Source organism: Leucoraja erinacea, chromosome 8 (genome assembly GCF_028641065.1).
Source record: "Leucoraja erinacea ecotype New England chromosome 8, Leri_hhj_1, whole genome shotgun sequence".
In the NCBI taxonomy this organism is placed as follows: Eukaryota; Metazoa; Chordata; class Chondrichthyes; order Rajiformes; family Rajidae; genus Leucoraja; species Leucoraja erinaceus.
This window is the reverse complement of record NC_073384.1, coordinates 67,671,153-67,686,289: the sequence shown is the minus strand read 5'-3', so window position 1 is coordinate 67,686,289 and position 15,137 is coordinate 67,671,153. Positions and strand designations below refer to the sequence as shown.

At 42.7% G+C, this 15,137-nt stretch overlaps 1 protein-coding gene across 5 annotated transcripts in view; it reads left to right on the top strand.

Moving 5' to 3' along the window:
* bcl11aa (BCL11 transcription factor A a) overlaps positions 1-15,137 on the top strand; it is a 198,436-nt gene that overhangs the window by 121,315 nt on the left and 61,984 nt on the right. For 3 of the 5 annotated variants that reach the window (XM_055639887.1, XM_055639891.1, XM_055639890.1), the window contains exon 3: positions 8,678-13,265. In XM_055639887.1, the coding sequence (XP_055495862.1) occupies positions 8,678-10,689 (2,012 nt within the window). In that variant the 3' untranslated portion in view covers positions 10,690-13,265. Of the gene's footprint in view, positions 1-8,677; positions 13,266-15,137 lie in introns of those variants that run through there. The other 2 variants (XM_055639889.1, XM_055639888.1) reach the window with 1 other exon arrangement.

Below are 15,137 nucleotides of genomic sequence, written 5' to 3'. Positions count from 1 at the left end.
AAGTGCTATATAAATAAACATTATTATTATTATTATTATTACACAAAGAGAGATCTGTCCCGTTGGTGAATAATCGGCCAGTGCGTAGCCATCAACCACATCACCCTTGCAAAGTTGACATGTTGGTTCACCAAATGGATATGTTTAGGTTCCAGGTGATGTTACAAACAAAGTGTTTGAAATCCAATATTTTAGTCATAATTTGTGGACTTTCTTCCCAGTGCCTGGGGAGAAGGCAGGCACGGGTTATTGATTGGGGACGATTATCCATGATCACAATGAATGGCAGTGCTGGCTCGAAGGGCCGAATGGCCTCCTCCTGCACCTATTTTCTATGTTTCTTGGCCACAGTGTAAAGAGGGAAAGCTAAATGAATCAAAGTTAAAGATGAGGAGTGGAGAAAGCCATCTTCATCTGTGGGATTTCGTCATGCAAGTTCGAAGATACATTTAGTCAGGTTGTGTTCTGTCCTCCCTAGCCTTACCCTGAACGTGCCGTGGGGGTGGGACGGGAGGAGGGATTCTGGCGTTTTGTGTGAGATTTTTTGCACTGGCACTCTTTAACACGCTGTCACACGAAAAGGGATCTGCCCAATTGATGTTTCTCATTCTGCTCCATCGGAAAAGTTTTACACTTTTGATCTTGACATCAACAAATGGGGGCTGTCCAAGGGAGGAGAGCAGGGCATTCAGTGCCATACACTCGTGCGTATACATTATTACAGCAGGTTGCAGTCTGACTAAAAAAGCCATCACTCTGCGTAAAACCTTGAAACTAAAGTTGCTTTATTTTTCCATTTTTACCAAGTGTGAATTATAGGGGCAGGTATACAATTTCCTCTGGGAATGGGTTGGAACATCCCAGTACCCAAAGACCTACCTTTCTTTCCCATAGGGATCTTGGTAGTCATTAAGGGAGTCATTCATTCATCATGTTTGTTTGGCTGAACACAATCCTGGACCTCAAAGCTTCTGGGACACAAACCCTGAAGCACTTCTTACCAGCAAAGCTGAGTACACCACTGACATCAACATCAGAACTGCAACTCAATTACTTTCCCTTCTAGGAAGTAGACGCTGCTTGGAAAGAATGAAATATGGGAGGCTGATATCGCAGCACTTCTTTCTCTGGAAACAAATTGATTTGGGGCGATGAGGAATCGGATCAGCCAAAGGTTTCAGCTCCACTTAGCTGCAGTGCTCTGCTTTCAGCCACTGGAGGTCACCAGAGTATGTATGGATGGAGCTCACTAGCAGTATCTAGTGGAAAGACTTGAAATGACAAAAATCAACCCAGCTGCCCTGTTTATTCTCTTCATAGAGCTGAACATTTGGAACAGTTCATTCCTGGCTGGAAATAGACATGGGAAGCGTGGCTGCCATTCTGAGGCATTGCTGACCAATCCGTCGTGAGGCTGCCGTTAACTGGACGTTTTCCATTTACTTTCTATGGGAAGCCTTTGATGAAAATGTGATGTGTTTCAAGTCTGCTGAGCCTTATCTGCACTTTCAGACGGAGCAGATTAAACAAAATTTTAAAATCTTCTGCAAAGAGCTTCATGACGATATATCAAATAATAGGAAATGTAAATAGATAATACTCTTCTAATACCTTTCTTTGGATGCGTTGTACCCCCCCCCCCCCCTCCTTAATTTGTTTAATATATAAATCTACTAAAGGGTTCATGTAAACATAATGAGATTATGTCTTCGGTAGACAAAAATGCTGGAGAAACTCAGCGGGTGAGGCAGCATCTATGGAGCGAAGGAAATAGGCAATGTTTCGGACCGAAACCCTTCTTCAGACTGATGTGAGGGTGGGGGGGAGGGGGGGGTAATGAAAGGAAGAGGAGGAGCCAGTGGGCTGAGGGAGAGCTGAGAAGGGGAGGAGAAAGTAAAGACTACCTGAAATTAGAGATCAATGTTCATACCGCTGGGGTGCAAACTGCCCAAGCGAAATATGAGGTGCTGCTCCTCCAATTTATGGTGGTCATCACTCTGGCCATGGAGGAGGCCGAGGACAGAAAGGTCGGATTTGGAATGGGAGGGGGAGTTGAAGTGCTGAGCCACCGGGAGATCAGGTTGGTTATTGTGGACCGAGCGGAGGTGTTCGGCGAAGCGATCGCCAAGCCTAAGCTTGGTCTCACCGATGTAGAGCAGCTGACATCTAGAGCAGCGGATGCAATAGGTGAAGTTGGAGGAGGTGCAGGTGAACCTCTGCCACACCTGGAAAGACTGCTTGGGTAAAGGGATTATGTCTTCATTGTGTTTCAAATTCTGGGTCCAGCGAAGTGCCTTTATTGAGGACTATTCTTTCAGATAGTTGGTTGGCTTGTGAAATGTGGCCCCTGTCTACCACACAAGAGAACGGCGTAACATTTTTATTACCAAAGAGCAGTGTGGTAAACTGAGAGGCGCAGTGGTCTGGAGGCTGAACTACATGCGTGCATCTCCGGGCAACTATGTACTGAAATACTTTGAACATTTCCCCTTGATAGGTCCATGTGATGACACAACCATTATTACAGGTCTTGTTAATGTAATCTCTTGTTGCTGATAGACCTCAGGCTCAATGATAAATATTTTATACTGTAATTTTCAAAATATATATTTTTGTAAAACAATATGAATACAATGCACTTGCCGTGGAATAGAAATTTTTAGCTCCCATTCATCATTCACAGCTCACGATGTTCTCCCATTAAACTGCTAAGATTAAGATCTTTGTGGCATCCCTAGATGTTACTAGAAATGAGAATTGACTTTAGACTGTGACCCTCCACCCTTTCACTTTACTGACACAAGCTGATTTTTCTAGTATCCTCCGCAAAGCTGCAGCCCAGCGTCATGGATTCCTGCAGACTCTCTATCTGAGTCTCCACATTTATAGCAATGTGTGCCCATCACTAATGTGCTCATAAGGTCATAAGTGATAGGAGTAGAATTAGGCCATTCGGCCCATCAAGTCTACTCTGCCATTCAATCATGGTTGATCTATCTCTCCATCCTAACCCCATTCTCCTGCCTTCTCCCCATCTCCAATTTCTCCTCCCATTAGGTTACCTATCCCCCCCCCACACACACTGTTCCCACCATCCCTTCCTTATCTGCTTCCACCCTTTCTTATCAGAATGCATAATCTGCAGTCCTTCGTTGTCACAACTGCCCGCCAAGGTTCTGTCACTATCTCCACCCTTCACTCCCCCAATTGTTCCCATCTGACAATCAACTCCTCCTCGCCTGGATCCACCTATTGCTTGTGTAGGAAGGAACTGCAGATGCTGGTTTACACCGAAAATTGACACAAAGTGCTGGAGTAACTCAGTGGGAAAGGCAGCATCTCTGGAGAGAAGAAGAGTCAAGAGAGTCAAGAAATGGGTGACGTTTCGGCTTAGGCCCTTCTCTCCAGCATTTTGTGTCTATCTTCCTACTATTGCTTGCAGGTCTTACCTCATCCCACCCATTCTCCGCACAAAGCTGGCTATGTCCCCTCTATCATTTTCAGTCCAGATGAGATGAGTTTTGACCTGAAATGTTGACTGTCCGATTCCTTCCGCAGATGCTGCCAGGCCTGCTGAGTTCCTCCAGCAGTTTGTTTTGTGGCTTTAGATTTCAGCATCTGCAGCTTCTTGTGACTCCATCTATGGTGAGGAGGGGGTGGGTAGTGAATACATTTTACAAGGCGAGGCATTTTGATTATTTTAATGACCAAGGCAATGCAGTCAACTCTAATACTGCATTTATGAGAAGAACTTTTTTCACACAGAGAGTGGTGAATCTCTGGAACTCTCTGCCACAGAGGGTAGTTGTGGCCAGTTCATTGGCTATATTTAAGAGGGAGTTAGATGTGGCCCTTGTGGCTAAGGGGATCAGGGGGTATGGAGAGAAGGCAGGTACGGGATACTGAGTTGGATGATCAGCCATGATCATATTGAATGGAGGTGCAGGCTCGAAGGGCCGAATGGCATCCTCACCTAATTTCTATGGTTTCTAATACAAATTGAGAGATTCACTTTAAGTCACATCTCCAGGTCCACACCAGCACATCACCAATCCCACCCCCCCCCGATCACCCAACACTTCTCCTTAGCATACCAATAAAAGCACGCAACAAAACTTTTCACTGTACCTCGAAACATGTGACAATAAACGGAACTAACTAACGAACCACTTTATCACCCAGCTCCTTTTACGCTTTCTAATTCATCTTTGCCTAATGTTGGAATTTGGGCAGTGAATGGCTGCAGATCATTTAGTTTAGTTTAGTTTAGAGTATACAGCGCGTAAACAGGCCCTTCGGCCCACCGGGTCCGTGCCGGCCAGCGATCCCCCGCACATAAAACACTATCCTACACCCACTCGGGACAATTTTTACATTTATACCAGGCCAATTAACCTACAAACCCGTACGTCTTTGGAGTGTGGGAGGAAACCGAAGATCTCAGAGAAAACCCATGCAGGTCACGGGGGGAACGTACAAACTCCGTACAGACAGGCCCCCGTAGTCGGGATAGAACCCGGGTCTCCGGCGCTGCATTCGCTGTAAGGCAGAAACTACCGCTGCGCCACCGTGACCGCCCTCTGCAGAGACTATTTAAGTGATGACTATGGTGCGTGGCACTGAGCAGCAGTATCCTGTGTGGGTGTGGAGGGCTTTTTAGTGTGATTTTAATCATGGAGGTTGGCATGTTGTACAGAGTGAAGAGGGTGCTGCTTTCAGCAAGGGAAAGGGTTCTGTGTGCTGAGTTTCTTAGTTTAGTTTATTGTCGCGTGTACCAAGGTACAGTGAAAAGCTTTTGCTGCGTGCTAACAAAAGGGGAGCAAAGGGGTTCTGTGTGCTGAGTTTGCAGCCAATGTGGAGGTCATGCATCAAGAGGAGTTAGAAAGTTTGGATGTCTTTCCATTTTGACGTTTTGCTACATTGCAGTCACATCAGTGTGAAGGGGTTCCACAAACATCCCACTCTCTCTTGCACCTGCATCCATATGTCATGGCAGGATCTCTTGTTGCCTGGTAGAAAGAGAACATCTCCACACCCTGCGTACCTCTTCAACCGAGACATCTGGTGGTACATCGGCGAAACCTGGTACTCTTGTTTTCCCTGTACTGAAGGTATCTTGGAGACTCTTGCAGCCAAAATCTACAATCCCAAAGGAGATGCAAATCTGCCTTTAAACCCTATCCTTTCACATTGGACAACTGGAAAACTGGTGTTAGTGCAGTTGTGATGTTGTAACTGACATCCTCTTCATTGATAGTTTTATTTAGTTAGACCCATGCAGAAAATTAGTTTAGTCTAGAGATACAGCGTGGAAACCGGCCCTTCGGACCACCGAGTCTGCACCGACCAGCGATCCCCGCACATTAACTCTATCCTACACACACTAGGGACAATTTACACATACACCAAGCCAATTAACCTACAAACCTAGACGTCTTTGGAGTGTGCAGGTGCTGATGCAGATTTTAATATCATAAATTGCAATATAATGAAATTCAAATACTATAGGCATTGTATGAAACTCCATATGGTACAGGTTCAAAGGACTGGTGAGAGATGGAGATTGAGATGGCATTTAAAGGTGGCACCAGGTGTTTAAAGGAAGTGCAAAAGGAGCGTTCAGGGAGGAAGTGAAGATGGCTGAAGAATTTACTAAATAAAGTCTATACATTTGTAGGCAACCTGTGTGATATAAGAATTCAGAATAAATCTGTAAAAATGTATGCTTGCTCACTATCGACCTGGAAGCTACATAAAAGAGCCATCCCTTTTTTTAAAAATTCCACGATGCTTCTGGCAACAATTAGTTGAGGGAGCTGGGGTCCAATTAAGGTAGCTCTAACCCAGTTTTTTTTTTTGCATTAAATTTGACTCGAGATTAAATATTTTTTGGGATTCACTGGAGCAGTATAAAATGTAGGCTACTGCTACCTGTAATCGGAAACAGGTAGCTATTCACATATTCTGTTGTGCTGCAGCAAGCAAGAATTTCATTGTCCCTTCCGGGATATATGACAATAAAACACTTTTGACTCTTGCTATGTTTCATCGAGAGAAACCAGTTTAATGCCACTGTCAATTACAGGAATCACCTTATCATTACAACATATCTAAGTGGAGAAATATATAAAGGATTTGAACCATGAAGATTAAAAAAAATTATGAAATGATATTTACCAATGATATTTTTTAGTGTTCAATCAATTTTAAAGTTGTAATCTAAATAATAGATAGGGATTAAATGTGTGATGTTGATTGTTCCAGAAAGTGTTACAGTTTAAAAGTCATGTCATATTCGGAGCCAATGTCCTCTTAAGGAGAAGTTCCAGGCGTGAAATTGCACTGTGGGAACCAGTATACACTTCATTTATTTTACAGATATCTGGAAAAGGGAAATCACAGACCAACTATTGTAATGTGCTATGTCGACATGGTGTAACGTCTGACTTTTTCCCAACCCTGAGCCTTGTTGTACAATCACCAAGGAGGGACAGAAAGGGAGGAGAAAATCTTGGGAAAGGGTCTCGTAAGGACCTGGAAGAAATTATATAAATCTCCCAGGAGGGTATCATGACTGGAGGAATTATTGACCAGTGTCATATTCTTTGGTGTGACGTTATGGAGCCCCTCTTGGGAACTGCAGTCACTCCCTTTAATGTCTACTGCAGATCTGAAGTTGGAGGTAGACACAAAAAGCTGGAGAGACTCAGCGGGACAGGCAGCATCTCTGGAGAGAAGGAAAGGGTGGTGTTTCGGGTCGAGACCCTTCTTCAGAGGAGTGGAAGTCTTGCCTAAGAGATTGGTGACTCTGCAAGAGCAGGACTTCCTATCACTTGAGCTGGTTCGTGACGACTAAACGTACACTTGTCCCCGGATGCAACCAAGCCAAGCTATGTAGACCGAACCTAATCCTTCAGTAAATTTTCAATCAAATTTCCAATAAATGTCCACCACAAGCGTATCAATTGCTTCACATAGTTTTCTCCTTTTCAGATTGATGGCAGCAGGATTGGCTATTCTGTGTAGTCTGAAAATTCCTGTGAATGGGAATTAAACACTCTGGTTCTGATGCAGCAGCTGCTAAGGATCTGCAGTTGATCCCTGCAGATGAATGGATTGCCAACTCAATCTTTGATCTGTGTTATGTTGTCTGATTTTGGCTGAGCAGCAGTAGACATCAGCAGCCCTGGCTAAAGGGATGTGAAAGTAGGTTCTGAGTCCTGGGCTGCACTTTCTGTCTGGCCCCCTTTAGAAAGATTGTCTCCCGCATGAAATCTTGAGGGTGACCACTACTTGGATGAGATCTTGACGTCACGGATTTCATGTAGCAGATAATATTCTTTCAACCAGTTGGGAATGTCCGGGCCTGTCTCAAGGGACATGCTGGGCTTGTGGATCATGGTTGTCCATGGCTCTGTTTCTTAGCATTCCACCTCAGCATTACCTAGATGAACATTGAATGGATTGATAGAACAGATATCAAGTGGAAAAAGATGACTTGTGCCCATAAATTTTCAGAGGGCGAAACAAAAGATAAATTGTTATGACGTCTTAACTTTTTGGTCAGTTTAGTTTGGTTTAGTTTAGAGATACAGCATGGAAACAGGCCCTTCGGCTCACCGAGTCTGCACCGACCAGCGAACCCCGCACATTGACACAATCCCACACACACACACACTAGGCACAATTTACACTTACACCAAGCCAATTTACCTACAAACCTGTACGTCTTTGCAGTGTGGGAGGATAGAGAAGATCTCGGAGAAAACCCATGCAGACACGGGGAGAATATATATACACCGTACACACAGCGCCCGTAGTCGGGATTGAACCCAGGTCAAGGGCTGTAAGGAAACAACTCTACTGCTGCGCCACAGTGCTCATCCTGTCTCATCCTGTCTTGGGTGGTGCTCATTCTGTCCTGCCCCATTCAAATTGGGCAGGACAGGATGAGTTTGCCTGGATAACACAAGGGATTGAGATTAAGACTTACTTTTGTGGATATGCTATGTCCCTGTTGAAAGCCTTTTTGACCGCTGTCTCCAGCTTGTCTTAATTTTTTTTTTAAATCTTCTTTTATTGTCTGACTCACATTTTAGGGCTGAGCACAAATTTCTAAAATATTTGCAGCATGTCTCTGAGAATCTTTGGTGGAGAAATTTGTGGTCTGTGGAGATTTTATTTATTCAGCAGGAGAAAAATTACCATTACAAGCAAGGTTATTTAAGTAGATGAGCAATACCTGTGTGGTTTGGCCAGATTAATGAGAAAAGTCATGTATCGATTCCTATTTAGAAGACTTTAGATTTGTTACCTAGAGAAATCAGTTCCTATTTAAAGTAACTACGTGAAACTCTGGTTCTCAGCCTCCGGTTTGCTTTGCTGATTCACCTAAAAGGTCTCAGCAGCAATGTAAATAAAGCTACTCATTTGACCCAACTGAACACTATAACAGGGTTAACTTTGTGAGGTCGTAGATCTCCTTACCATTAGGTCACCTTAAATGAAGATAAATTGATTCAATTTCAAGGTGCTTATAGTGCTTTTTACATTTTCCATTAGAGTTGAGTTTAACATTTCTTTAAAAACATTTTCTTTTTATTTAACTGTTTCAAGATGGCGGCTGAGCATGGTTTGCAGTTGTCTTCATGTTGGCATTATTTGTTTTCTCTTGCAGGGAAGGATGAGCCGAGCAGTTACACTTGCACAACTTGCAAACAGCCATTCAACAGCGCCTGGTTTCTCCTCCAACATGCCCAGAACACACATGGATTCCGAATTTATTTGGAGACTGAGCATGGAAGTCCCTTGACCCCACGGGTTGGTATTCCTTCAGGACTTGGGGCAGATTGCGGCCCTCAACCGCCACTTCATGGACTTCATGTAGCAGATAGCAGTCCTTTCAACCTGCTGAGAATGGCTGGGCCTGTCTCTAGGGAAACGCCAGGGCTTGTAGAAGGCCGATTTCCTCCCACGCCTCCGTTGTTTAGCCCTCCACCCCGCCATCATCTAGACCATCGGATGGATCGGCTGAGCGCTGAGGAGATGGCCATGGCGGCCGCACATCATAACAGTGCCTTTGACAGGGTACTGCGTTTTAATTCCATACCTATGGAGCCACCATCAATGGATTTCTCAAGGAGACTTAGGGAATTAGCTGGCAACACCTCCACTCCCCCATTGTCACCGAGTCGGCCTAGTCCCATGCAGAGGCTACTGCAACCATTCCAGTCAAGCAACAAATCGCCATTTCTTAGCACACCGCCCCTTCCTCCCCTCCAGTCCGCAGCACCACCAGCCCAGAGTGTGCTCAAGTCCAAGTCCTGTGAATTCTGTGGGAAAACCTTTAAGTTTCAGAGCAACTTGATAGTGCACCGTCGAAGCCACACTGGTGAGAAACCATACAAGTGCCATTTATGTGACCACGCCTGCACTCAGGCCAGCAAGTTAAAGAGACACATGAAAACACACTTGCACAAGACATCGCCCATGACCATCAAGTCAGATGATGGCCTCTCCACTGCCAGCTCTCCTGAACCCGGTACTAGTGATCTGGTGGGCAGCGCCAGCAGTGCCCTCAAGTCCGTGGTAGCCAAGTACAAGAGTGAAACAGATGCCAATATGATTCCAGAAAATGGGGAGGAAGAAGAGGAAGAGGAGGAGGAGGAAGAAGAGGAGGAGGAGGAGGAGGAGGAAGAGGAGGATCCTGAGAATGAAAATAGGTCCGAATTTGCCTTTGGTGTCAGTCTCGAGAGTGTGCGTCACCATGAGAACAGCTCGCGGCCTGTGGAAGAGAAGAGCTCTCTACCTGAAGTGATGCACAGCATTGCCATGACTACCATGCAGCACTACGGTGAGGCATTCCATCAAGTCCTTGTGGAAAAACACAAGCGGACTCATCACTCCTCTGAGGTAGAGGTTCACAGAGACACTTATGATGAAGATTCGGTCGCTGGCGAATCTGATCGCACAGATGATGGTACAGTCAATGGAAGAGGTTCCTCACCAGGTGAATCGGCCTCTGGGGGCATATCGAAAAAGCCTATATTGGGCAGCCCGACCTCCCTCAGCCCTTTTTCCAAACGCATTAAGCTTGAAAAAGACTTTGACCTACCCTCAGCACCTTTGGCTCCCACAGATAACGTTTACTCACAGTGGCTTGCTGGTTATGCCGCCTCAAGGCAGCTGAAAGACCCATTCCTCAGCTTTGGAGACTCCAGACAATCCCCTTTCGCAACTTCATCTGAGCACTCTTCAGAAAATGGAAGTTTACGCTTTTCCACTCCTCCGGGAGAGATGGACGGTGGGATCTCAGGTCGGAGTGGTACGGGAAGTGGCGGCAGCACGCCCCACATCACCGGGCCTGGCCCGGGACGGCCCAGCTCCAAGGAGGGCAAGCGGAGTGACACGTGTGAATTTTGTGGCAAAATCTTCAAGAATTGCAGCAATCTCACGGTCCACCGGAGAAGTCACACGGGCGAGAGACCGTACAAATGTGACCTGTGCAACTACGCCTGTGCCCAGAGTAGCAAGCTCACACGACACATGAAAACGCACGGTCAGGTGGGCAAAGACGTTTACAAATGTGAAATTTGTCAGATGCCTTTTAGCGTGTATAGTACCCTCGAGAAACACATGAAAAAATGGCACAGTGAGCGCTTGTTAAATAATGATATAAAAACTGAGTAGGTGTATTGATGCTCAAGTTCCCTATAGCTTTTTCTATTCTCTTGTGATCAAAACCAAGTGGAAGCTGAGGACGTAAGGAACATGTGCTTGATGCCAGTACAACTGGTTTAATGTCACTGATGAATGCATGATTTGTATCGGGGCAATACTATTGCATTTTACGCAAACTCGAGCCTTTCTCTTGTGCAATAATTTACGTGTTGTGTATGTTGTTTTCTTTTAGACAGCATGTATGGTATGTTCGGCAATTTAATTCTGTCCTTGGTTAGTGCTGGGTAACCACCTTTTGTCCTTTCTTTGCTTTTTGAAAGAAAATTACCATGCTGCATAGCGTCCTGTAACACACGTCATTGTATAGTTTGGGTCGTAACACAGAGGGAAGACAAAAATGGGGGACCTCCCCTTCCTCCCCCCAAATATATTTCTTTATTTAACCCTTTATGGACAGGCTGGAATTCGCACTGTTAAAGCCGTCTCTTTCTAAAGGAAACCCTGTCTTAGAATGTTAATATATTAAATTAGAACGTAAGAGCAATTGCTGGCCTTGACTTTTGGCAAAGGAAAAAAAAAAAAAGAAAATGATAATTGGGTGAATGCCATTGTTTGGTTGAAAGAAAAAAATAATAATCTGAGTGCCTTGGATCTTTTGAAACTGTATTGGTTTTCTTTCTGTTCTTCAGTTAAGTCCTGGAGGAGTAGCCTTGGGTTTTTGTTGACTTAAGTGATGCTTCCACATCATGCACTTGTTAGTTTTGGCTACCAGTGAGTGAACCAATACTCCATATATAAATAAAACGAGAGTAACAAAGTGGTAGGAACCGAGGGGGAAAATGTCTTGATAATTCCATTAATCTCATAGTACCCATCTGTGATCCGTAATGTCATGCTTGGTTCAGACACCATGTTGTAGTTATATAAACATCAAGACGATACAGTAATACTTCCACCAGCCCCTCCACCCACCCCTAGCTTGTATTTGAATCGCACTTGACTCTGCTCCTGACTTCTATGCCCTTTCTTTAATCAGGGGTACAGAGGCTGAGCAAAAAGACAAAAGGATAAAAGACAGCTTGGATAGGACAATTAAGTGCACTGTGCAATTTTCCCAGTTTACAAACATATAATTAAGGGGAAAAAAAAAAAATCCTGAAATACTTAGGAAAGAAAAATGAACGGATTGTTTAGTGTCAATTTGCCAGTCATTGACTAGAATAGTGCACCTGGCTAAATTTAAAAAGAATATAAGATGTAAAGCAACACGATTTAACAGCATGTCTCCTCAGCAGACGATAATGGGACTGCAGTCAATTAGAATAAATAATCTCACTACTACAGTGCAAGAATTTTTGTACAGATTTTTTAAAGTATAAATGGTAAGATTTTTTTTTTTTAAAAAGAAAACACTTCATTAAGTTAGGGAGAAGTATATTTTAGGATTTCAGTGTCTTGGTGGTTGTCAAGACTTTACATGTTATACCGTTAGTGGATACTCTGCCCTTGGCACACAGTTCTTCAGGTTGTATAAACTTGCATTGGGGAAAGGTTTAAGAGTATATATATATATGCATATGTATGTATATATATATATATATAGTACTTAACTATAGGAAAATGCACACATGTTGATTCCTATGCTAAACACATTTATGGTCTCTACTTTTCTGTATTTCTAGAATGGTTATTTGAAATAAATGTTCACCTAGTGTAGGCACTATAGTATTTATATTGAAGCTTGTATTTTTAACTGTTGCTTGTTCTTTAAAGGTATCAATGTACCTTTTTTTGGTAGTGGAAAAAAACAGGCTGCCACAGTATATTTTTTTAATTTGGCAGGATAATATAGTGCGAATTATTTGTATGTTTCAACAAAAAAACAAACAAACAAAAAAAAGAATACGCCCGTGACATTGTACAGTTAAGAGGTCGTATAACGGCTGCTTGGGGAAACTTTAGAACGTCGCGCCAATGGTCAAAGTGGTTGGTTGTACATATCTTTCCCTCCCTGCTGCCATACTGTATACAGTACTGCAAGCTAATGTTTGTTCTGTAGTGTGCTTCTGTCTCCTAACCTCTCACCTACTACATTCCAGCATCTAACTTCATATGCAGTAAATTAAATGTTTGCAGTTTTTTCATTGCCAAAAATTAAATGGTGCTTTATATTTAGATTGGGAAAATTTCATATGCAAAGCATATTAAAGCCGCTTGAGTCAATACTTTTTTGTAAATGGCAATGCAGAATATTTTGTTATCGGCCTTTTCTATTCCTGTAATAAAAGCTGTTGTTGTAACTTGACATTTATCTTTTACTATGGGATTCACTATTTATTATTGCTTATGTGCGCTGTTTAAAACAGATGCACCGAATTGATCCTTTTTTCATTTTATTTTTTATTTTTTCGTTTAGATGACCAAAGGTCATTACAACCTGGCTTTTATTGTATTTGTTTCTGGTCTTTGTTAAGTTCAGGAGTCTATTGGAAACCACTGTCTGTGTTTGGCAGTTGTCTGCATTATCCTGTTTACATTGCCCATTTTGTCCCTTTATGAAAAAAATTAATAAAAAATTCAAAGCTAATTGGTGAACCTTGTGTGTGCTTATTTATTGCTTTCCTCATTATTTTAGTTTTTTTTTAAATTAATTTAGTTATTTGTTTTTGTATGGCATAATTAAAGTATACAGCTTTTGCTCCAGCTGAGTTGATCTCTGCAGCGACCCCTTTCGCTGACCCATATAGAGTTTGGTAGCATGCTGCAGAAAATTGCCCACCTTTAGAAAGGGTTTAACATAACAGACAATCGGGAAATGCACTGTGAGCCAAGTGCAGGTTCATTCCCTGCATGGGTGAGGGGTTGCCAGCTATGTAGCAGGATTATTGGCTATCTAAAAAAATGTGATCATATTTCAATGAAAATGAATGAAGCATACAATAAATTCTTTGTTACTAACTATGTCTAAATAAAATCATTAATCAATTAATTGATGCCAATTTCTCTGCCACAATTCCTTTTCCCACTAAAAGTGCATGATTAATCTGCATACTTGGGCACTGTGTCCATGCATTGAAAATTAAACATTGACCAGGTGGTAGTTGAAAATACAAGCAGTACCTGTTTAAGTTAATAGCAACAGATCATTTAATTGCTAAGTCCAATTATCTGGACCTTCCATAAGGTGAGTCAGCAAACTGTTCAGTGTAGTTGTTCCAATGGTACTGTTGGTGTTGCGTCTTCTACTCCCAAGGTTTTTCCTTTGAGAGTTGACGACCTGATGAACTAAAATTTATGACTTGGAGAAATGGCGGATGTTTACAATTGTTTGATGGTATTGCTGTGCCTCACGTAGGTGCGGGAAAATCTAATTCACACAACGTGGATAACAATTCTGCAATTTCTCAACCCCACAAGTTCTATTTAGAACACAAATATGTTTTCAAAAATCTTTCACATATTTGTTTTATTTCAATGCAGCAACGTAATGATGTGTGACTTCAAAGATGAGGACGAGTCCAATTCTACCTTGGGTAATATATCCCTGCACAGGGTATAGGATAATAGATAGAGAGAATTTTATTATTTGCCGTTTGGGATGCTGACTATATTTGTTCCATCTACATCAACTACTTTGGTAAAGGATGTAGATTGAATCTGGTTTGCACGACTCAGTATGGCAGTGGGCAGTGAAATTATCAGTTTCTAATTCATTGATTTGAATTTCCCTTTAATTGAATTGAACTCATAGTTTCAGGATTTTCATACAAGGATATAATATGAGGAAATGTGCATGTGTGTATTTTAGTCAATATTTATAAAATAACTTTTAAATGATATATTTTGGCCATTTTCTTGCCTTTTCTGGGAAGCCACATGTCTTTGCCCGCTAGACAGTTCTCAGGCATGCATTGAGGTGCTGGTTGCCCACAGGCCTTATGCAGTGAAATACTGCTATGTGTGCAGAAAGAGTATCTGGAGGACTATTGGGAGCTGGGATCCTTGACACTCCCTAGCCTTAGCCCTGAGCACGGAGTCCAATGTTAAGATTCTTACCTCTACATTGCTTGGCATCTATTGACCTGGCATAAGTTGGGGATCACAGCTAGGATCTGCAGTCTACATAGTTCAGCCATGCAATGGAAGGAAGAATGGGCCTTGCCACTGGCAGAAAACAAGCTTTCGATTTGGCAGTCTGTTTTGCAGTGCAAGCAATTGATCTCGGTGGAATGTAAAAATTAAATTCAGCATAAAGCAGTTTGCTGATTTGCTTTAAATATATTTCCCATTGCTGGTGAAGACCAATTTTGGACCAATGGCATAACACCAGACCCATTAGCAAATCCTGTCAATTTAATCTTTTCACAAATGTTAAAAATAATGATGAGGCTCACTGGTAGCTTTTTTTTTACAGACTTTAAAATAAATAAATGCAAAATAAATTAATGCTAGAAAAT